At 48.6% G+C, this 25183-nt stretch overlaps 1 protein-coding gene across 1 annotated transcript in view; it reads right to left on the bottom strand.

Moving 5' to 3' along the window:
* The window catches only part of LOC147684248 (putative cation-transporting ATPase 13A4), a 387249-nt gene that overhangs the window by 305940 nt on the left and 56126 nt on the right, over positions 1 to 25183 (bottom strand). Inside the window, exon 4 of the mRNA XM_086944648.1 lies at positions 9934 to 10080. Coding sequence (XP_086800774.1) covers positions 9934 to 10080 — 147 coding nt within the window. The remainder of the gene's footprint in view (positions 1 to 9933; positions 10081 to 25183) is intronic.

Below are 25183 nucleotides of genomic sequence, written 5' to 3'. Positions count from 1 at the left end.
TACGCAGCATATTATTTCTTTTAACTATAACTAAACTCGAGGCGGAGCTAGCCGGCGTCCATGTAAGACGCGCGAGCGCGGAGCTCCCTGCCGCTAACCCGCCAAACCTCGGCAATAAATCCTTCATCGACCCTGCCGGCACTGAAACCTGTGGGGAACTCTTGGGCGACCCCTCGGTGAGACGGCGGCCCCTTTGTTCGGCGGAGACTGGACGCGGTGCGACTTTGTGCCGCAGCACCCGGAGCGGCGAAGACCCAGGCCGCGATCCCCGACCTTGCCTAAACTGCAACCCGGGTTGCGTCGCGGTACGTGCGGCGTGCGTGCCCGCGGCGGACCCGGCCACCCACGGAGTCTCCTGGACGGCGATAGCGCTTGCGCCCGGCACTGAGGCGCTGCGGAGAAGACATCCCCCTGTCTGGAGGCGACGTGCGGAGAGGGCGGCCAGGGGGTGCACGGAGCCATTGCCACCTGTGGGGAGGCCCCGAGGAGAATCACTACATTGACGGCGAGGGGCACCGTCCGCCGACACCCGGCACCTAGCGCCACTAGGAGGAAGGAGTTCGGAGTTGCGGTGGGCGCCCGGATCCCGAGCATTGTGACACTTTGCCCGCCGTCTGGGCGGCCGGACAGTACAGGGCACTGCCCGACGCCACGTTCTGCGGAACGTTTGGATTGGCATTCTGGGGCGGGGAGCCGCCATCTTGGGCGCCGGCCCCACGACACATCGCCCTGATCGAGGGAGTCCCACGACCCTGCGCCCACTGCTGACCCTGATCAAGAATCCCGAGTGGTAGTTTCCACGCGTCTGACCCTGTTGACCACATGTCCACTAGAGCCACCATGGTGAAAGGAGACAAGTCACAGCCGAAGCTGACATTCGACCAGAGGAAAGCGAAAGGAGCCGAGGGGACAACACAAACCTCCCCGCTGCGCCCTGCGACATCTGAGTCCTCCCTATGCTCTGAGATACGGGACATGCTTGGGACGATGGAGAAAGGTCTTCAAGTCAGCATGACGGAGATTAGCACCAAGATCGATGCGCTGACATACCGGATGGACCGCATGTCCGAGAGGGTAGACAAACACGCGGAGCGGCTGGACATGGCAGAGAGGCGGCTCACGGAGGCGGAAGAGGCTCAAACGGAGTGGGACAAGGATCGCAAACAGTTTAATCGGCTGCTCCAGGTTATCCAAGATAAGACAGAAGATTTGGAGGCACGCTCGAGGCGCTCCAACCTACGCATTACGGGCGTAGCGGAATCCACTAGCACCGGTAAAATGGAGCTGTTTGTGGAGAAACTCCTGCGGACCCTGCTGGGGGAAGATGCATTCTCCCCTATGTTTATTGTTGAACGGGCCCACCGCACTCTGGGACCGAAACCACAACCTGGCCTCCCGCCGCGCCCGATCGTAGCAAAGTTGCTTAATTATCGGGACAGAGACTTGGCGTTGCGGCTGGCCAGAGAAAAGGGGAAATTACAATTCGAAGGCATGGCCATCTCCCTATTTCCGGACTTCACGGCGAGAGTGCAAGAGGAGAGGAAGCGCTTCGCCCCCTACAAGAAACAGCTGAGGGACCTGGGGCTCGACTACGCCATGCTGTATCCTGCGAGACTTCGCATCAACAGGCAAGGTCACTCACATTTCTTTACTGACCCAGCGGATCTTAAGAAATCCTTGAAGGATTGGGAGAGGGACAACCGCAACAATCAGGGGAATAGGCGGGAGGACCCAGGCGCCTCCTCCCACTTGAGTGACCAGGAGTAGCCCAGCACATGAGGGGCGCTGCTGACCTGTTGGCACTGGACGGCGCAAAGACTTACACACGACCGGTGTGGACCCACCGAGATATGTCTTTTGGGTGAGATCTACCTGTTTACTCCTGATCGGGTTGGGTGACACCGTTGATTGGGTGGGAGGCCGCTCCACTTGCCGGGGGGGGTCGGGGGTAGGCCCCTCTACATGAGAGACTGGTTTTGCGGAACTGTAAAGACTAGAGCTGGCAGGGCTCATTACTTTTTGGCGGGGGGCGGGATGGGAGCACGCGAGAGGTTACTTGTTCTGATTTCCCAGCTGAGCAGTTTGCTGGCTAGATCCCTCTGCCTCTGCGCTTTTGGCTTCCGGCTCCCTCGGGAGCTATTTGGGGTTCTATACAGTTTATAGTTGAACACGGGGGGATGTTGGGTGGTGATGATTCCTGTCTGACCGGGTTGGGGATGGTCGGCTGTGGGCGGGGGGGGGGCGTTTCCTTGACTGTTTGTGCATTATTGCTGACATGCTGTTTGGGGTCCGGGGTTTGCCGGGTGGGGGGTTTGTTTTTGCCGACTACCGCACTGTGTCTGCCACACTGCCTGCTCTGCGGTCTTCTACTTTCTAATCTGCTATGTCTAATGTTGAATCACTGAGTGCGGAGGGCTCTCCGAGCTCTTTGCGACTGCTATCCTGGAACGTGAGGGGGCTCAACGACTTCCGCAAACTCAGGAAGGTCCTGGCCTATTTGCAACGCCATCACATTGACCTTGCCTTGTTGCAGGAGACACATTTGCCGCCTTCCAGCCCTATGTTACAGGTGAGGGGTCTTGGCCCCGCTTGTGTCTCCGCGGGGTTCACAACGCATGCCAGGGGGGTGCTCACATGGGCCAATCCCAGATCCCGACTGACGCTGACCCGAGTGGCAGGTGACCCGGAGGGGAGGTTTGTGATTGCACGTTGTGTTGGAACAGAACATGATCTCCTGCTGGTGAATGTGTATGGCCCCAACTACGACTCCCCGGAGTTTTACTCCTCGCTTGCGGACAGCTGCAGGCAGTTTGTGGGATCTAGAATGCTGTGGGGAGGGGATTTTAATCTAGTGTTGAACCCGGCCCTTGACAGATCTGCGGGTCCCCCTAGGTCCCCTGTGCCATCCGCGTCCCTCCTTTTGTCTGAATGTGTGAAACTTGATTTATTTGATGTGTGGAGGCATAAACACTCGGGGCGGGGTGGGTTCACTCACTACTCGGCCTACCACAACATCCACACACGCATTGATTACTGGCTTGCTTCCCGCAGTTTACTCGACATGGTTAAGGGTTGCACGGTCCTCCCGCGCACACTGTCTGATCACTCACCCTTGCTCCTGTTGCTCGTTGCTCCTCCCAAGAGGATCCCCCCCTTCACGTGGAGGTTCCCCCCATACTCCCTCCTAGATGAGGTCTTCAGAGGGGAACTCGCAGACGACATAGAGACCTATTTCGCGACCAATGTGGGCTCGGTGGACAGCGTTCAGGTTCTCTGGGACGCGTTTAAGGTTTACATCAGGGGGATGACTATGGCGAAGCACTCAGGAGTGCTCAAAGCCATCAGACGGCGCCTACAGCTGCTCGAAACGCAGCTAGCGACCTTGGAGGGTCGGGCGGCGGACTCGGGGGACACGGCTGCTACAGTCGAGCGCAAAACCTTACTAGATGAATTTCAGGAGGAGGCGGACAGGGAAATTCAACATATGGGCAAATACGCGACGGCGCGGGCGTATGGGGAACGGGAGCGGCCTGGTGCCCTCCTTGCTAAACTTATGCGCAACAGTAGGCCCCCATTGGTTATCGAGAAGCTGGTGACAGCTGCTGGGGCGGTGGTCACGGAGGAGCAGGATATCTTAGCGGAATTCCACGCCTACTACACTACCCTTTACTCCTCGAGGGACGCACACCTCGAAGAGGAAATCGACGACTATTTAGGCCACCTGCAGATGCCCTTCCTGGCTGACTGGCAAAGGGAGTTTCTCATGGCCCCCATCCAGAAGGAGGAGATAACGGAGGCACTGGAAAGCATGAAATCCGGCAGCGCTCCTGGTGCGGATGGCCTCACGGTATCATTCTATAAAACCTTCAAGGCGCAACTGGTCCCATATCTGATGCTCTTGTTCGACGATATTTGCCAGCAGGGCAGCATGTCGAAATCCATGAGAGAGGCGCTGCTCATCACCATCCCTAAACCTGGCAAACCCCTTGACCAATGTGGCTCTTACCGGCCGCTTTCCCTGATCAATGTGGACGCGAAACTGTATGCTAAAATCCTTGCGACTCGCCTCTCGCTGCTGGTCCCGGATCTGGTCGCCCCAGAGCAGGCTGGATTTGTTCCCTCTCGCAATCTCACGTACAATATCCGCACAGTCCTGGGCACGATCCAGCATGTCAAACACGAAAGCAAGGCTGTGGCCATATTCTTGGATATGGAGAAGGCCTTCGATTCGGTCGAGTGGCCGTTCATGCTGAAGGTCCTTCGTAAATTCGGCCTCGGGGAGCCGTTCTTGCAAATGCTGGGAGCCCTTTACTACAAACCCACTGCGAGATTGAGGATGGGTAACCTGGTCACCGCTCCCATCGAAATTGGGAGGGGCACGCGCCAAGGTTGTCCCCTCTCCCCGCTACTGTATGCTATGGTGGCGGAGCCTCTCGCCTGCGCTATACGAGAGTACCACCGGTTTGAAGGGATCAACTTCCCGACATACCAAATTGGTATCTCCACGTACGCAGATGACACTCTACTATATGTCCGAGAACCGGAGACCAACCTCTCTGCGGTGCTGCGAGAGGTGGTGAGGTTTGGGGCTCTATCGGGCCTCCGCGTCAACTGGTCCAAATCAGTAGCACTGCCCCTGACCCCGGTGACGCTCCCCTTTGACTCGGAGTACCCCTTGCAATGGACCACGGACTCCATTCGCTACTTGGGGATACGCATCCATACAGATCCGGAGGTTTTGATCCGCGAGAATTACGGGGTGGCCTACTCCAAACTGACGGATGACGTCGAGGTGTGGTCTAAGCTCCCACTTTCACTCATGGGCAGGATTGCACTCATGAAGATGGTGGTGCTCCCCAGGTTCCTTTTTCTATTCGTGAATATACCAATAGTCCTTTCCAAAACCTTTTTCCGGCAACTCACGCAGACACTTGTCCGCCTAGCGTGGGGAGGCAAACAGCCGCGGGTGCAGTGGAAAACGCTCACCCTTCCTTACGAACAGGGAGGCCTGGGGGCGCCAGATCTGGAGCGATACTACAGACTCGCACAGGGTGCCCACCTTCATACGTGGATTCACGGGGACCCGGACATACCTCATGTCAAATTGGAGCGGCTCTTTGCAGACCCTGTCCCGCTCCCGGCGATGGTGTGCTATCCGCCCGATAGACGGGTCGGCAATCTGGACTCCATAGCTGCCACGAATCATGCTTGGCATGCTCTGATCAGCCCCCGCGAGTGCTCCCTGCTGTATTCACCTTTGCTCCGGATAGAATGGGCGGCCTGGTTGACTCCATTAACGGAGAAGGGTGTCCTGTCGGCGCTACGTGACCTTGGCATCGTTACCATGGGGGACCTCTTTACAGAGGGCACTCTGAAAACGCTGCATCACGTCCTTCAGTCTTGTCCCGGGGCGACGATGCTGCATCGCTTCCAATATCACAGGGTCCGCAGAGCGGCTCTGGCCGTTTTGGGCCCGGGCCTCGCCGAACCACCGGTAGTGCCGGAACTTACCTATGTCATCAAAACCCCCTCAGCGCGCAAATTGATAACGGCTCTTAGGTCGTTGGGCGATGGTCAGCGGCAGTGCTCCCCCTCCAAGGCCCGCTTGGCCTGGCAGACTGACCTCCAATCTCCTATCTCAGACGACATGTGGAGGTATTGTGCCACTAACACTAGGAAGATCTCTCTCAACGGCAGGCACCGGCTGGTGCATTTTAAATTCTTGCAGCGAGTCTACTACACTCCTGAGAGGTTGCACAGATATGGCCTTCGTGACTCAGCGGAGTGTGAGCGCTGCCGCTTTCACACGGCGGACTTTTTCCATATGGCCTGGACTTGTCCTGCAATACACAAATACTGGGTGGAAGTCTTTGCGGACCTCAGTACCATCCTTGGTGAGGTGCTCTTGCCCAACCCGGCGCTCGCCTTACTTGGTTTTTCAAAACCCCTCCCTGTGGCTCTGCGACGACTCGCGGACATGGCACTGCTCATGGCGAAACGGCTGTTAGCATTATGCTGGATGCGGGGGCCGGTCCCTACCAAAAAAAGATGGGAAACAGACCTGCTTTACTGTTGCACACAATCGGAGATGTATAGTGAACTCCTACCGCCCAAGAGTAGACCCAAAAACTTTTGGGGTATGTTTCGGGCTTTCCAGACTGCGAGGGAGGGTGATGAATCGGACCCAGAGAGTGTGGAGCTTGATGTACTACAGGAAGATGGGGCTACTGCAGCTGTGCTTGAGGAGTATGATGGTTGATAACCTCCACGTTGTGTCAGAATGATGGTTCTCGCCTGGCGTTTGAGGTGTATGAGGTAGATGTGACTTGAGACGGCCACGCTGATTGGCGGTAACCACTGTCCCCCTCTTGGAGCATCATCTCGCCTTCGCGGGCGACTGTTCATTCCCCCTCAGCCTAGCTGGAGGGTTAATGGTGGTAGTGTGGGGTGGGGGGTGGGTGGTGGACGCGGGTTTAGGTAGTCTGGCTGGTTCTTCTTTGGGGGTGGGTGGGTTTGTTCTGTTCTGGGTCTGGGTTTCTGCACAGTCCCTCCCGGATGGCTATGTCGATCCTCCTACTCTGACACGCCTTATTACACCTGGGTCTGACTCTGTTTGCATTGCGGTGCTTGCATCCTGCTTACAAAATATGGCTCTCCGGCGGTAGCTGATATGTTCTGCTACCTCTACACACTGGTTCCGCGCCTGCGCTCTTGCCGCCAGGCCCTTGGGCTGTTGGATGTTACGGCTGTGTCATTTACTTTTACGCAGGGGTTTGATAGGTGTGTTTTTTATTTATTTTTTTCTCCCCTTTCCCGTTCCTGATGCCGCCGGCCTCCGGGTTGTAGGCGATGTTGGCTGTGTATGTGACCTGGAGTTGTAATAAAGTAAAAATTTAATAAAAAAAAAAAAACTATAACTAAACTCACTCAATTCAATAATTTCTGAAGCTTCTCAAATGTTATATTTCTCATAGATCATTCACATCACTCCCTTCTTCTTTTGATTCATTCTAAGTCTAGAATGCATTTTGGAATTTCAAAATCTCTCCTCAGTTTCTTCTTGCAATCTCAATCTCTCTTGCTTCCACAGTTTTTCTACAAATTTGCACTCTCCTTTCATTAAATTCTCTAATACAATTATGTTCTTCATCACTCATCTTACGTGCAATCCTTTAATTAGTATTATTAAAAGGGTTGAGTAAGCAGTGTAATAGGTCTGTTTCCATTAATGATGTGAGCCAGACACTTACATGCAGAAACTTCATGGAAAGGGAAATCCATATCAACATTATATTTCTCCAACAGATCTTTTCCCAGAAGAATTGATAAACAGATATTACACGATAAAGAATAGTTTAGAGGTACAGAACCAGGTATTTTGTGTTATTATTATGATACGAGTCACGTCGGTGAAAAAATGTACTCTTGTACATTATGAAACCTCAATTTTGTATTGTGATCACTCTGTTGTGAAATCAGAGATCCATTACAAGATAATAGAGTCAGAGAATAGTGACTTGTGTATTTACAGGGTATGAGGTTGCAGCCTGTAACAGAAAGCACTGTGGGTATATATGTCATTATTTAAAAATTGTATTGCACACAGTGTAAACGGGGTCGCTGGCATTATGTTTAGTGGAGGACCAAATTATAGGGTTGACTAAATGATGCCACAAGAAAAGGAAAATATGTTGCGCAATGCAGCACAACTGGTGATAGTGTTATTTCATTTTGTGCCATTTTGACACATGGTAACACCTTATTTGTACCAGTTAAATGGCAAACACAACTCTAAGCAATTGAGAGATAACTAGTCAACCTTTGCAAAGGGCAGGGACACATGTTGCCATATTTTTAGCAATTTCTGTTTTATTTGAGCTAGAAACAATATTTTTTTACAAAATGCTTAGTTAATGCAGAAGAAGGATTATGTGGCAAATGCACAGGTGAAAAGGTGCATTGTAATGTCAAGAGTGGAAAGGCCATCCCTTGAAATTACTGCCCAGCATCCAACTGGCCCACAGCTATTGGATCCCTTCAGGGGCAGCCGGAATGACCGGACGGTTTACTTTCCAACCACCTCCATCATAATGAGGCGGTCCAAAAGTAAACTGCGTGGCCCATTACAATGCGTCGCTAAAGGCTCCGACCAGAGGTCAGAGTCTTTACGGGCAGCATAACAATTGACCCCTAAGTGTGGATTGAGAGCTAAAGAAAATATACCTCTGACCTGACCTTATAAGCCCCACCCCCCTTGAGTTCTGCCATCACATTATGGAGGGGGGCCCAACTTGAAAACATTTTGGTTTGAGGGCTCAAAGCGAAACGGTTTGAAGACCTCTGCTCTGGATGATGTGCTGATCTTAGGCATTTCAGAATTTCCACCATTGAGTTTAGTTACTCATGGTAACACATGTCTTCCTTCTCTTACACTCTTGGATCAGCTGGATTGAAGCTTCCATCGTCAGACAGAATTTTAGTTTTGAAGATTACTTTTCATATTTTTTTGTGCCTAAATTTGTTTATTGCATTTTTGTTTTACAATCCACTCATATAAGCAACAATGAATTACAACCTTCGATTAACAGCAACTGCATCCTAGCATTACAAGTGACAATCCAATACATTGTTGTTGGATATAGGCCGCATATCACAGTAGTGTACTACGAAGGCGGGGTTTGGATATATATATATATATCAAGTCTTCAGTGAAGTTGTGACTTTGACTCTATGAAGCACAGTTCTGTTGCAGGTGTTCACAAGTCACAAGAATCAACAAATCACAATTTTAGAAGTAAACAATCTGTTTCTGAAGGTAACAGTAATAGTAAAAATAATAATAATTTGGGTGACTTAATCATATCCCTCTCCATAGGATCATTTACATTGCAATCAATTGTAAGAACAACAATAAAGAGATGCTGTATGAGTTTCCTAGTTTAGTTAGATCCTGGAGCTGGATGCTTGGTGTCAGGACAGGTTGTATTTTGGTACTCCTACCAAGGGGGGTGTTCCTCCCCCTCTACTGCCATTCCCATGTCAGTCAATGGTGTGGAGGCATCATATGTGTCAGTATGCAAGTCAGCTATGATAGCATCCCAGGTTGTCTTCCGTATGCAGTGCTACGCTCTCCGCTAGTGCCCAGACAGTAAGCGACTGCATTCAGGCCGTGAGGTGCAGAAGGTCAGGTGACTTCCAACTGCGAGTAATGAGTCTTTTGGTCACAGTGCATCTTACATCATTTGATGATTCTTAAATGGATCTATACAATTCTAGTTGATGTTTCTTTCCATTTAAGTTTTAGGTGAGGTTCTATTCACGTCAACATGACTTAGATCTTTGGTGATGTTATTGAACAATCATTGCAGTATTTAATGCGTGACATTATAAAGAGCGCATGCTGTGGGTGAGAGTTAAGGTTAAGTTTACTAAGCAGATGAATTCCACATATTTCATTTTTTTATTGTAATCAAAATTCCCTCCCATCAATCATAAGTTCATTGGTAAGGTGTTATCTGGAGATACCTCAGGACACATTCTGCTAAAATAATGCAGTGATATAGCATGCAGAATTATCAATAATGCAGCATTTGGTGTGTGTTACTGCAACATGACAAATACCATCAGTTAGATAACAATATAAATCCTCGTGGTTCACCCTCCATGATCTACAAGACGTATTCACAGTATTGCCCCTGCACAAATGTCCACATGATTTACTTCAAGAAGCTTGTGCCGGAAGAATGTGTGGAACTTGCATATAAATTGCAATTCAGTATCAGGTGCAAGCTGCCGTATGTGCCCAATATGGGATTATTGGATCACTCATAATGAGTCCTTCAGAATGGACAACAGTACATCTAGTACCCCCACCCCAGAATGCTGCTGATGTGATAGTGTTAATTGTGAAGATACTTAATGTTCTACATGTACCTTGTGCTCTGGCTTCATGATGGCTCGGTTGAGGAGGGCGTTCTTGTCAGCCGCAATGAGATAGTCCCTCTTCCCCCTCGATGGGCTCATGAGCGCAGGCAGATAGATCCATCTCACCTTCTTCCTGAAGTAGGATTTAAAGTCATCCTAAAGAGAGATGTCACAGGAGAGTCAGTCCACGGTCAATGGACAGCAGAGGCAGAAGTAAACTCATAGCAGTTGAGCAATGCTCTACTGTTTCTGTCTCCAGACCACAAGATTGAAGAGGACCTTATCATTGAAACACATTTCTGATTCCTGACACCTTGACTAGTTGTGGATTGTAATAGTACAATTATAGCTGTTGAGCAATGCTCTATTCTTTCTGTCTCCAAAATACAAGATTAATGATAACCATTTAATAGAAACACATTTCTGATCCTTGAGAACTTGACTAGTTGTGGAGTGTAATAGTAAACTCATGGCTGTTGAGGAATGCTCTACTGTTTCTGTATCCAGACCACAGGATGGATGTTAACCTTATCAAAGAAACACATTTCAGATCCCTGAGACCTTGACTAATTATAGAGTGTCACGGAAGACTGTTCTCATCTCGTAGTTAGAATTTCTTCCCTATTCCCTAAAAGTCTGTTCACTGGAATAAGGGCCACTACCTCTCTCAAGGACAAAAAAGACAACACTGAAATAGTGATGTGGAACAGTTGTAGAATGTAGTGAACAGTGTAAATTGAATTTACAATATTTGCGGTGCCCAAAGACCAGGTTTATTCCAAGTTTGGAAGTAAATTCGAAATGGGTACAAATAGTGTTTGCACAGATTTTTTATTCAGAGGCGGGTCAAATTTTCTTTCACCACGCAAATTCCTGCAAGCATTACCTGCAGGAATCTGAATGTTCAACCCACTTTGGAAAGTCGATCAATGGACTGAACTACTGGTTACAAAGGCTGTTAGAGGACATTACTCACAATCGGAACTGGAGAAACCCTAAATCAGATGCAAAACCCATGTGTTAACAATGTAATCATCGTTGCCGCTTTCCGGTTCCCCAACCCATGGTGGTTTTGGAAATATTGATGGTGGAGGGGTTCTCATACTGAAAGTATATTAATATGCTTACTCACGGCTGCTGACTGCTTTTCACTTAGTGTATCTTTTACAGTTCAATTGTGATAACAAGCAATGTTGACTTCCAGGGATTGGGTAATGATCATACTACTATTGGAGAATCCTCTGCAAAGCGTAATTCACTGTGTCTTGATCATTGTGTTCCCCGTAAGTCCCGCCACCCCAGCATGACTAATTCCTCAACCGGAGGGGGGCCTGACCCGTACTCACTATCCCCGCGCTTCTCCCTTAGGATACTGTGCCGCAGCCATCCGACCTTCACCAAGACCTGCAATAGCACTGACAGCGCAGCCCTAATCACAGCAATTCTGGTAAGGCTCGTTAATAGGATAACACATTTTCTCAGGACCATTGTTGCAGGCACCCCCTGACCTATACTCCCTTCCACAGGCTGACGTATATCCTCAGGACCTAATAGGTGAGCATAACTCTTAGGACCCCTTACGAAGAGAGTCTGGGTACACCATGTACCATGCCCACGCCCGTTCTATTAAAGGTTCGTAAGCCACCGAGTTTGCTTCCCAATTGGTTGCTTCAACCAATTCACGGCCCCTCACGGTTACACTGCCTCCGCAATTGTCCTTTAATCACGACCACTCTGTTTTTGAGCTCTTTGTGTGATTTTCTTTGCAGGGAATTGCCGGCTCAATCATGTTTTAAATGTGTAAAACCTTAACTCCACTGATGTTGAAATTACCAGGAACACTCGGTTCTAAACACAGACACTCTAATTACCATGTCTGATTTAGCCCCACTATTGTTGAACAATGTATCTCCACACCATCTGCACAAGGACCCCCTGTGCATGCAGCATTTTCTCACCCCTATGTGTATTGCACTTTTAGTGCCAACCCTAGTTCTTGAATGTTTTTCCTTCCCATAGGCAATTGAGGCTTTATACCCCTAGGCATAATATTTTTGTCCTGATGATGATCCGCACATCGCAAAGGCGGATCGAAACATAGTCGACACCCTGTAAACACCTTATACAAGTTAAAACCCTGTGTGCACTGAAAGTGTAAAGGTGTAAATTGTGGTTGTGTTGTACTTTGACATTGTCTAATTATCAGTGCAACAAACCTTAAGCTTTTGCCTGAAAGCCCTTGTTCCCTGTTCTATACTGTATGTATTTATGTGGTACCTAGGGCACAGGCTTGTGCCTCACCTTGTGTACCGCTGTTAGAATACCTTTGTGTAGTTTATAAGTAAATATTAGACCTCTGTATGGCTGGACACGTCAAGCAAATATAGTAAAAATGGAGTCTATATTTATTGCACCTTTATTCCCTTCCTTCCAAGGGACTACTGTTGTTTAAAAGAAATTGCTCCCAAGGTCCCTGGCTGACTCTATTGAGTTCCCTTGTTGCTTTTAAATATATTGATCATTGCACTGATCATAATACAAGCATGTTTAAAACAACTCTGTAATCATGCTATATATATTCACCCTTAACTCTCAGAGAGTCCCACCAGGTCTGGGTACCAGAATATCCTCTAGAATACATATTATCTAATTAACATTCCCATACTGTTAATAACAGAACATCTACATCCATTGTAATATTTTGCAAACATAATTTAGGACATAATATTTATATTGGAAGATACATTTATATGTGATATTCTGACAGTCACCGCCATGCTATTTACCTAGGTTTAGTTATTTCAATTTTCCCATGGCAGCATAAATTTAGATTTAGATTGGAGAACGTAGACACAATAGTGGCTCACGGCACCTGCATTGCAAGTTCCCTAAAGCACAGAACAGGCAGAGCCCAAGGGGCTCTACAAGCTTCTGTCAACCATAAGAAGCTCATTCCGGACAGAAGCTGTGCAAACTTCCCACACCCTGAAGAGGCTCACTACAGACAGAAGCAGTGCAAGCTTCCCTCACTCAGAAGAGGCTCACTACAGACAGAAGCAGTGCAAACTTCCCACACCCAGAAGAGGCTCACTACAGACAGAAGCAGTGCAAGCTTCCCTCTCCCAGACGAGGCTCACGCAGACAGAAGCAGTGCAAGCTTCCCTCGCCCAGAAGAGGTTCACTGCAGACAAAAGCAGTGCAAGCTTCCCTCACTCAGAAGAGGCTCACTACAGACAGAAGCAGTGCAAGCTTCCCTCTCCCAGACGAGGCTCACGCAGACAGAAGCAGTGCAAGCTTCCCTCGCCCAGAAGAGGTTCACTGCAGACAGAAGCAGTGCAAGCTTCCCTAACCCAGAAGAGGCTCACTGCAGACAGAAGCAGTGCAAGCTTGTCTCACCCAGAAGAGGCTCGCTGCAGACAGAAGCAGTGCAAGCTTCCCTCACCCAGTACAGGCTCACTGCATACAGAAGCATTGCAAGCTTCCCTCGCCCAGAAGAGGTTCACTGCAGACAGAAGCAGTGCAAGCTTCCCTCACCCAGTACAGGCTCACTGCATACAAAAGCAGTGCACGCTTCAATCACCCAGAAGAGTTTCACTACAGACAGAAACAGTGCAAGCTTCCATTGCCAAGTAGAGGCTAACTACAGACAGAAACAGTGCAAGCTTCCCTTGCAGAGAAAAGGCTCACCACAGACAGAAGCAGTGCAACTCCCCTCACCCAGAATAGCCTCACTACGGAGGAAGCAGTGCAAGCTTCCCTCACCCAGTACAGGCTCACTGCAGACAGAAGCATGGCAAGCTTCCATCGCCCAGAAGAGGCTGACTGCAGACCGAAGCAGTGCAAGCTTCCCTCGCCCAGAATAGACTCACTGCAGACAGAAGCAGTGCAAACTTCCCTCGCCCGGAACAGACTCACTGCAGACAGAAGCAGTGCAAGCTTCCCTCGCCCAGAATAGCCTCACTGCAGAAAGAAGAATTGCAAGCTTCCCTCACCCAGAATATACTCACTACAGACAGAAGCAGTGCAAGCTTCCCTCGCCCAGAATAGCTTCCCTACGGACAGAAGCAGTGCAAGCTTCCCTTATGCAGAATAGCCTCACTACAGACAGAAGCAGTGCAAGCTTCCCTCGTGCAGTAGAGGCTTACTACATACAGAAGCAGTGCAAGCTTCCCTCCCCCAGAGAGGCTCACTGCAGACAGAAGCAGTGCAAGCTTCCCTCGCACAGTTATGGCTCACTACAGACAGAAGCACTGCAAGCTTCCCCCGCCCAGAAGAGGCTCACTGCAGATAGAAACAGTGCAAGCTTCCCTCGCCCAGAATAGCCTCACTACAGACAGAAGCAGTGCAAGCTTCCCTTATGCAGAAAAGCCTCAATACAGACAGAAGCAGTGCAAGCTTCCCTCGTGCAGTAGAGGCTTACTACAGACAGAAGCAGTGCAAGCTTCCCTCACCCAGAGAGGCTCACTGCAGACAGAAGCAGTGCAAGCTTCCCTCACCCAGAAGAGGCTACCTACAGAGAAACAGTGTAAGCTTCCCTCGCTCAGAATAGCCTCACTACAGACAGAAGCAGTGCAAGCTTCCCTTGCCCATTATAGCCTCACTACAGACAGAAGCAGTGCAAGCTTCCCTCGCCCAGAAGAAGCTCACTGCAGAAAGAAACAGTGCAAGCTTTCCTCGCCCAGAATAGCCTCAATACAGACAGAAGCAGTGCTAGCTTCCTCACCCAGAAGAGGCTGACTACAGAGAAGCAGTGCAAGCTTCCCTCACCCAGAACAGGATCATTCCAGACAGAGCGGTGCAGTGCACTCAGGAGTGAAAGCTTCCCTCACTGCGAGCTTCCACCATCCAGAACATGTGCACTAAAGACAGAAGCAGTGCAAGCTTCCCTCACCCAGAATAGCCTCACTACAGACAGAAGCAGTGCAAGCTTCTCTCACGCAGTAGAGGCTCACTACAGACATAAGCAGTGCAAGCTTCCCTCCCCCCAGAAGAGGCTCAATGCAGACAGAAGCGGTGCAAGCTTCCCTCACCCAGAAGAGGCTCACTGCAGACAGAAGCAGTGCAAGCTTCCCTCACCCAGAAGAGGCTGACTACAGAGAAGCAGTGTAAGCTTCCCTCGCCCAGAATAGCCTCACTACAGACAGAAGCAGTGCAAGCTTCCCTCGCCCAAAATAGCCTCATTACAGACAGATGCAGTGCAAGCTTCCCTCACCCAGAAGAGGCTCACTTCAGACAGAAGCAGTGCAAGCTTCCCTCACCCAGAAGAGGCTGACTACAGAGAAGCAGTGCAAGCTTCCCTTCCCCCAGAATAGCCTCACTACAGACAGAAGCAGTGCAAGCTTCCCTCACCCCGAAGAGGCTGACTGCAGAGAAGCAGTGTAAGCTTCCCTCGTCCAGAATAGCCTCAGTACAGACAGGAGCAGAGCATGCTTCCCTCACACAGTAGATGATCACTACAGACAGAAGCAGTGCAAGCTTCCCTCACCCAGAATAGCCTCACTACAGACAGAAGCAGTGCAAGCTTCTCTCACCCAGAAGAGCCTCACTACAGACAGAAGCAGTGCAAGCTTCCCTCACCCAGAAGAGGCTCACTGCAGACAGAAGCATTGCAAGCGTCCCTCACCCAGAAGAGGCTCACTGCAGACAGAAGCAGTGCAAGCTTCCTCACACAGAAGAGGCTGACTACAGAGAAGCCGTGTAAGCTTCCCTCGCCCAGAAGAGGCTCACTGCAGATAGATGCAGTGCAAGCTGCCCTTGCCCAGAATAGCCTCACTATAGACAGAAGCAGTGCAAGTTTCCCTCACCCAGAAGAGGCTCACTGCAGACAGAAGCAGTGCAAGCTTCCCTCATCCAGAAGAGGGTGACTACAGAGAAGCAGTGTAGGCTTCCCTCGCCCAGAAAGGCTCACTAGAGACAGAAGCATTGCAAGCTTCCCTCGCCCAGAAGAGGAACATTCCAGACAGAGAGGTGTAGTGCACTCAAGAGTGAAAGCTTCCCTCTACCAAAACAGATGCAGTACAGACAGCAGCACTGCAAGTTTTCACCATCCAGAACATGTGCACTACACACAGAAGCAGTGCAAGCTTCCCTCACCAAAAGAGGTTCACCACAGACAGCGGTGCTGCATGCTTATCTCGGCCAGAACTGGTGCATTCCAGATAGACAGGTGCAGTGCAGTGAACAGTGCAAGCTTACCTCACCCAGAACAGGAGCAGAACAGACAGTATGAACAGTGCAAGTTTCCATCAACTAGACCAGGTACAATATAGATAGACAGAACAGTAAAGCCAACAGTGCAAGATTCCCTCGCCTAGTACAGATAAAGAACAGACAGCAGGTGCAGTGCAAGCTTCCATCACCCAGAATAGGTAAGCTACAGTCAAACAGGTACAGTAAGGCCAACGGTGTAAGCTTTCATTACCCGAAACAGGTGCAGTGCAGACAGACAGGTCACTAAATCCAAGAGTGCAACCTTCCATCACATGGAACAGGCAAACTACAGTCAGACAGGTGCAGAAAAGCCAGCAGTGCAAGCTTCCATCAGCTCAAACAGAGTGACTACAGGCATACAGGTACAGTAAAGCCTGCAGTGCCAGCTTCCATCATCTATAACAGGTAGACCACAGACAATTAGGTGCAGTAAAGCCGACAGTGCAAGCTTCCCTCATCGGTAACAGGTACAATGCAGATGGAGAGTTGCCGTAAAGCCAATAGTGCAATCTCCCATCACCCCGACTAGGTGTAATACAGATAGACTGGTGCAGTAAAACCAACAGTGCAAGTTTCCTCACCAAGAACAGATGCAGCACAGACAGTGGCTGAAGCAGAACAAGCCTCCTTCATCCATAGCAGGTACAGTAAAGCAGTAGTGGAAGCTTTCCTTACCAAGAAGTGGTGCTGTACAGTCAGCAGTGTAAGCTTTCTTCATCCACAAGAGATGCAATGATATTTTACTCACCCAGAAGAGATGCAGTGATAACTTCCCTAAACCCAGAGGAGATGCAGTGATAAATATCCTCGCCCTGAAGAGATACATAGCCTCCCTCACAATGATGAGATTAAGTGATGGCTCCCCTCACCCAGAAGACATGAAGTGATAGCTTCCCTCACTCAGAGGAGATGCAGTCATTGCTTGCCTCACGTAGAACAGTCTGCAGTACTAACTTCTGGCAAGCTTCCGGCACCCAGAAGAGATCTAAGCATACCTCCCCTCACACAGAAGAGATGCAATGATAGGTCCCCTCACCCAGAAGAGATGCAGTAATGGCTTTCCTCACCCAAAAGAGATGCAGTGATAGCTTCCCTCACCCAGAAGAGATACAGTGATAGCTTCCCTCACCCAGAAGAGATGCAGTGATAGCTTCCCTCACCCAGAAGAGATACAGTGATAGCTTCCCTCACCCAGAAGAGATACAGTGATAGCTTCCCTCACCCAGAAGAGATGCAGTGATAGCTTCCCTCACCTAGAAGAGATGCAGTGATAGCTTTCCATTGAGGAAATAGAATTTTTCGTGGCCAATGTGTCCCCTGCATGTACCCTATGTATGTTAATGTCACCCATGCATTCCTCCCTCTCATGCCTGTAATAATAATGCCTCTGCATTTCCGTCCAACGTTAGAATGTCAGTTACCAAGCCTCCCATGAAAGAAACGTTAATTCTGCACTAAGGCCTATGTTGCCAATGTATGGTGCACGTTTAAAAGTCGAGATGAACCCGTTTTGTGGCTCAGCTGAGCCAGGACCCGGATTCAGGCTTCAAGCCTCCAGACACTCTGAAAGCTGCAGTTTAGTTATGTATCCCTGACCTCTCGCATACTTCCTGCCCAGCCGAGAGGTGCCCAGTCTGGCCTGCCAAGACAGTATTTTGCTTACAGTTATCTGCCTCTGCTCCACAGAAACACATTCCTGCTTAACGAAGAAGGTAAACATAATCAGCTTGCAGAAGATAGGGCCTAGCCTTTCTGTCTCCATTTAAGTGATTTACAGAACTCGCATCCATAGAAGGCCCATGGCCCCACGCAATGCCCGAAGAAATATATGCATACACTGGCTCGTAGTGATGAGCAACCTTTGCTCGAGCGACCTTTACTTCAGACCATACATCCTCCAAACTCAAGATATCAGATAATACCAGACGTGTAGGTTGTCCTGACACTCAAGGCTTCTCTACTAGAACGAAAGTCAGTTTCCCCCCCAGCTTCCCCCAGTTATACGTCAATTCCACGTCATGACCAAGTGGCGCACACGAGTAGGGTAAAGGTTCCAGCTGACCACACAGACCCCCTTCATGTATCCACCCACCTATGATACACCTATGACTCCTCAAGGGAACGCCCACGTGTACGCCTTCTTACACGCCCTTTTGCACGCCCATGTGCTCTTATCTCTCTCCTTCGCTTGCTCCGCCTGGAGCGCTCCGCCTTCTCTATGCAATGTATTGTATGTTTACAGTATAAATAATGTACTCTGTGAATAAAGTTCAGATGACGATCCTTCCTGAACCTTAGTGGTGATGGAACCCGATTCTCCCTTAACTCGAGTTACTGAAATAAAGCCCTTTTGAATCAGACACCACGGACTCTGCCTCTCATTATATGCATGATCCATTGTTTAAGTATAGAAATTCCGACAGGGTAATATTTTTATTTACCACATAATCTGGCGCCCGAATAGGGACAAGTCCCCCTCCCCACGCGCCGGTGATGTAGGTCCAGCCCTTGCCCCCTTCTACAGCCGTGACGGACTTCACAGTGTACACGCCAGCGGGACTTCCTGCTTACTCCCTCAGGCCCACGGAGGAGACGGACTGTGACCAGGCATCCACACGAGGCGGTGAGGATTGCGGATCATCCCAACCAGAGCCCAAGCCGTGAGAGAGCAAGGTCCGAGGTATCCCGAGGCCCACCTGTTCCGAGGCGCATGGCCAGTAGCAGCAGCGGCAGTAGCAGCAGCGGCACCACAGTCACGCAGTATCGAGTTTCCGAGGCCTTCAAGTTCTGCTTCCCGGTGAGTACCGTTATTGGGAACGCATAAAGTTCAAGACAGGTTCATTTATTTGAGCTCGGTAGAGACGTGTCTGTTCCCACAGGCACGGTAAAGACGTGTCTCGTTCATACGGGCACGGTAAAGACGGGTCCACGGTAAACGTGGGCACGGTAAAGACGTATCTCTTTACGACACCGGTATGGCTGTACTGTATTCCAGTGCATAAAGTTAACTGTCTTTAAGTACATGTATCAGTTAAACTGTATCTGTTTCAATGTTCTAGAGTTGTAGTGTGAATGGTTGTTTCAGTCAGTCTATTTTAGTGTATTGTGTTTTCATTACGTTAGTTCCAACATGCCACTGTTTTCGAAATTACGTCAGATAGGGACCAGGAAAGGAATACTCGAAGAGGCAGTTCCCGTCCCGCCCAGAGACACACCTGGTCATTTTATGTACCAGAAACACGGGCTAGATGCCATATTGTTTTTAGACTTGTGGGTAGATTACACGAAGGATTTAGAGGAGAAGTACAGATGGCCTGCCTCAGGAACATGGGATTCTGAATGCATTATGAAAGTAGAGGAAGCGCTATGGAAAAAGAAAGTAAGACCGTCCCAGAAAGATGCCATTGAGTTATGGCGTAAAGAAGCGCATAGGAGAGCAGAAAAAGAATTCCACCAAGCAGAGAGACGTAAACAAGCAGCTGAAAAAGCCAGAGAAAAAGAACTGCGGGAGGAGGGGGAACGGGTCAAGGCAGAACAAGCAGATAGAGAAAGAAATGCCCTCGTTGCAGGTATTTATCCCGTCCTTACAGAAGAACTAGCTAAGGTGACCCCTTCAGACAAAACCCGTAGACCGCATACGCCACCACCAGTACCCTTTAGAGTACGTAGACAGAAGCCGACAGCCTCTGAAGCTTTTATTTCCTCCTATCTAGAAGAACCGGCACCAGACTATGTAAATGCAGAATTCCCTCCGCCCCCAGCACAGGATCAGCTTCTACAGTTTCAGGTTCCGCAGGCGTCTCTTCCGAAGGCCGTGACCGTGAAAGACGACGTAGGGCAAGGGGCAGTGGGAGGAGGGCCACCGACGACGTCACGAACACCGCCAATGCCACGAACACCGCTAGGGCTAGGGCTAGGGCAACCACGAACGCCACAAATGACATCAACACCATTTAAGTACGTAGGTGTAACGATTCCACGTTGTATATATGATCCAGTGCCAGGAGAGGATGCAATGCTCGTGTTTTCACTAAGATTAAGACATGCCGTTGACTATTTGATCACATTACCAGGCATGAAGGACCACCTAGATAAAATATACGATTTCATTAGAACTGGTAAGGGACCCGAGAGTATAGAAGATGCCATGGAACAAAGAAAGGTGGATGTTAAGAATATGATTTTACGTTTTTTGATTAACTTTCTGATCAGGGAACAAGATCAACCAGACAGGGAGGTGAAGAAAGTTTTGACGGATTGGAGTGACAACATATCGGCCGGTCGGCATGATAAACAGGGACAGACAGAAAGTATGTACAAGAAAATACGAAAGGCGATTATAGAAATACACAAGGAAGATTCTGACGGGCAGTATGAGTCATCAACTGAAGAGGTTGAGCCCGAAATGGAGGAGAAGGATAAAATAAATTACGTAGGCAAAGCGCGACAGTTTGACAGGCCCAAGTGTCTCGACCACCGCAAACAGGGTCATTCCATAAAAGAAAGATATTCCCTCGAAAATCTATTCCAAGCTACTGAAAAGGCACTGAGACGACGGGTAGAGTGCGAGAGACCCCACACCCCACACGAACAGGAATTATTCCGGTCAGCCGTCCAATGGGTGTCTAATTCTAACATATATAACAGTGATGTAGTGGCCCAGACTTTTTTGAGCCTTCCGCCGAACGAACAGCGTTTGGCTGGTGTTTACATGGTTCAACATCTGATCACGTTATATGAGAGTCAATATTCTGATCCCGGTCCCTTATATAAATTACTGGACGATATACTTCTAGAAAGATGGGCAGACCTAGGTACTGAATTAATTAATGTCATTCTGGACCAACGACATAAGTACTTTACTTCTCTGACCACGTGCATGATTCCTGCCCCACACCACGACAGAAAGAACTTACACATAGACAGACAGAACCCCCTACGAGAGGTACATCCCGTTAAAAATATAGCGGGTGAGCTTCAACGAGTATATGTTTACACACCCTTGACGAAACTAGAAATATTGGAAATGAAAAAGATGTTGCCCTGTCATGATAAAGATCCGGGGGGGTTTCACCGTGAATTAAAAGACATTCTACGCATAGGGGATTACACGTATGCTGACATTATTAAATTATTGAAAGTACTGTTGCCTGCTGGTATTTACGAAAAACTTAAAGAAAAGGATTGGGAGGTGGGAGAGAAAAAGTTAAGTTGGGCAGAATTGGAAGCAGAGGATAAAGACCGGCACCCTGGTGTTGGTCTTGGGGACAAAGCTAAAGCACTACCTGAACTCCTGATACAAGTTCTGCCAAGACTATTGATTACTAAAAAGGAAGATTGGGATGCTATTTCAGCCTGCAAACAGAAACAAGACGAAGACACAAGTGATTTTTATTCTAGATTTGAGAAATGTTTTTCTATTAATAGTGGTCTTAAGCCTAGTAGTGAGTCATATCCACATCTTTTTGTGAGCAAATTAGTAGAGAATTCCTTACCCCCGATCAAGAATAGAGTACTGAAGGTTGAGAGTACCTGGCAAGCAAATAGCCTTTCCCAAATGTTGCAAATGTTACAATATCACCAGAACCGAATTAGAGAGGAACAGGATCATGAAAAGAGACGCATGAAAGATACGAAAATGAAAGTGCTGGTTGCACAATCGGTACCAGCTAATACGAATAAAAAGGGCACGACACCTGTCAAAGGGAACTGTAATTATTGCAAGCAACCAGGTCACTATGTGAATGAATGTGCTGTCCTGAAACATAATATAGCTACAGGCAAAACAAAAGAAAGACCGCATCCTCCTAGACAGAATAGCACCCCACAGAACACGCAACAGGCAGTATCGAATTTTCCACGCCCACCACCACCTGCCACACAACATGCCACACAACATGCCACACGACAAATGTACCAGTACACTCCGTCGGATTATCCAGAATACCAACAGTTCTCATGAAACAGCCTAGAGAGGGAAGTTGGCTTGCCCCTTATTGAGGTTCCAGTAGATCAAGAGGGTCCCTATGTACATAGTCATGTATTGGGAAAAGACAGAAAATTTCTGATTGACACAGGGGCGAGCAGAACTACCATCAGCCATGACGAGGTTCCAGGGGCACCACTCTCAGGCTCAAAGAATGTTTCCCTGGGATTTTCAGGAAAGCCTATTGTTAACGAAGTGTCGAAACCAGTTTCCCTAGGGGTCGGTCCATTGTCCCGTACCACAGACTTGTTGCTTACTAGGTCATGTCCAGAAAATTTGCTTGGTATAAAGACATTGAAAGAACTATGGGCAGTTATATGTTGTTCTCCGGAAGGAGTACGACTGTTCTTACGTGATTTTAAAGGACATTATGTGTTGAAAGATTTTGACCACAGACTCCAGAATGTACCACAGCATTTATGGGCACAAGGTCCGACTGACGTAGGTTACATGCACATTACACCACAACGTGTCACTCTCAAAACAGGAGTAGTACTGCCACGTATCCGACAATACAAGTTACCACCTGATGCCGTAGTAGCCTTACTGAAAATTGTTGACGAACTCATTGCACAAGGAGTGGTAGTGGAGACTGACTCAATCAATCAATCAATCAATCATAGACATTTATAGAGCGCTCTACTTACCCGGAGGGTCTCAAGGCGCTAATGTATGTAATTCACCTGTCATCCCTATTCTTAAAAGAACAGACCCTGACGCACCACCAGTCTACAGACTAGTGGTTGATCTTCGAGAACTAAACAAATGTATAGTCCCTCAATACCCAGTGGTCCCAGACATTTCTTCATTATTGACTGCAATCGATTCTGAGGCAACGTTCTTTACTGTAATTGACCTGAAGAATGCCTTCTTCAGTGTCCCAATTCATCCAGAGAGCCAATACCTCTTTGGATTCAGTTTAAATGGACGCAGCTTTAAATTTACGAGAGCTCCCCAAGGTTTTACAGAAAGTCCCAGCATTTACAGCCAAGCATTAAAGAGACAACTGGACAGTATTCATATGCCTGCCAACACTGCACTGCTCCAGTATGTGGACGATATCCTGATCACAGCACGATCAGAACCAGACTGCGAACATGCATCACTGACAGTTTTACACTTCTTGGCGGACAAGGGGCACAAAGTGTCCCCTTCGAAGTTGCAATTTTGTGCACAGCAAGTGGTGTACCTTGGACACTTGCTGTCCAAGAGGGGTAGGCAGCTGACACAAGAACGTATACAGTTAATTGCTAGCCTTTCACAGCCCAAGACACGAAAGGAAGTATGGGCCTTCATTGGCCTCACTTCTTACTGCAGACAATGGATTCCCCAGTATGCCTATCTAGCCAAACCACTCATACAGTTGACAACACAGGAGGCAGCGTCTTCGACTGTCCTCCCTTGGACACAAGAACATACCCTTGCATTTGAAGAATTGAAAAAAGCCTTATGTCAAGCACCAGTTTTAGCGACTCCTTGTTACAGCAAACCTTTTACACTTTTTGTCACTGAACGAGATGGAACAGCATTATCTGTCCTCACACAAGATCAAGCAGGGAAACACAAGCCTTGTGCTTATTTTTCTAGTACAATGGATCCAGTGGCCCAGGCTCTCCCTGCGTGCCTGAAATCAGTTGCAGCAACAGCTCTAGCTATAAGACAGAGTGATTCCATAGTGTTAGGACACCCCCTGACAGTACAGGTTCCACATGCAGTGGAAGTTCTCTTGAACAGGACACAGACGCAGCACCTGACTGTAGCGAGACTGACAGGATATGAACTGACGTTATTTCATCCACACATAGAGATCAGACGATGCAATATTCTCAACCCTGCTACACTCTTGCCCTCAAGCACAGTAGACACTGCACCACATGACTGCGTGGAAGTAATTAATACAGTGACGAAACCAAGACAAGACCTGACTGACATTGCACTGCCAGACCCTGACCTGACACTTTATGTAGATGGTTCATGCATGAGAAAAAGCACAGGAGAGTTAGTGGCCGCATATGCTGTGACCACACTACTGAAGTCATAGAGACACAAAGAATAGACACACTGTCAGCACAAGCAGCAGAGCTCATCGCTCTGACACAAGCCTGCATACGAGCCAAGAACTTGAAAGTGAACATATATACAGATTCTCAATATGCCTTCGGGGTTGTTCATGACTTCGGAGTGTTATGGAGGAAGAGAGGTTTCCTGACCTCTCATGGGGCTAAAATTCAGCATGGTCCCCTTATTCAGGCTCTGTTAGAAGCAATACATTTGCCTACAGCCATAGCCATCCTGAAATGCAAAGCACACACCAAAGTTACAGACACCATTTCCCAGGGTAATGACCTGGCAGACCGAACAGCTAAATTGACGGCTCAGACACCAACAGACACGACAAAGACAGAGGTACCATTACCGACAAAAAGTATGACAGTCAGGGATCCTTCACAAGATGTACTTGACATACAGACACATGCCGCTCCAGACGAAATAAAGAAATGGAATGAACAAGGAGGGATCCAAACTGACCAGGGTTGGATGACTAAAGGCAAAACTACATGGTTTCTTCCAGACTCTATGGTACAAGTTATCATAAACACACAACATAGTCCAGCACACCTAGGAGAAAAGGCAATGCTAGACAGTTTACAGAATATCTGGTTTAACAAGCACCTGCGTGCAGCAGCGAAACAGAAAGTACGTACCTGTATGATCTGTTGCCAGTTCAATCCAGGCAAAGGTATTCCGGTGGAACAAGGTGGATTTCATCCTCCTGACCATCCTTTTGAAGTCCTCCAAATGGATTATATCCAGATGGACAGATGTAGAGGTTACAAGTACGTTCTAGTAGTTGTATGTGCACTATCTAGATGGACAGAAGCGTACCCAGTTCCAGATTATACTGCTGTGACCACCGCCAGGCAATTGGTACGAGAGTTTTTCCCACGGTACGGATTGCCACGTGTCGTGTACTCAGATAATGGTCAGCCATTCTCCTCTGAATTAATGAAACAAGTGTCCCTTCTGTTAGGATATCAATGGAGATTTCATTGTGTACGACAC

Source organism: Lissotriton vulgaris, chromosome 11 (assembly GCF_964263255.1).
Source record: "Lissotriton vulgaris chromosome 11, aLisVul1.2, whole genome shotgun sequence".
Taxonomy (NCBI): Eukaryota; Metazoa; Chordata; class Amphibia; order Caudata; family Salamandridae; genus Lissotriton; species Lissotriton vulgaris.
The sequence above is the reverse complement of the archived record's forward strand: the minus strand, read 5'-3'. Positions and strand labels throughout refer to the sequence as shown.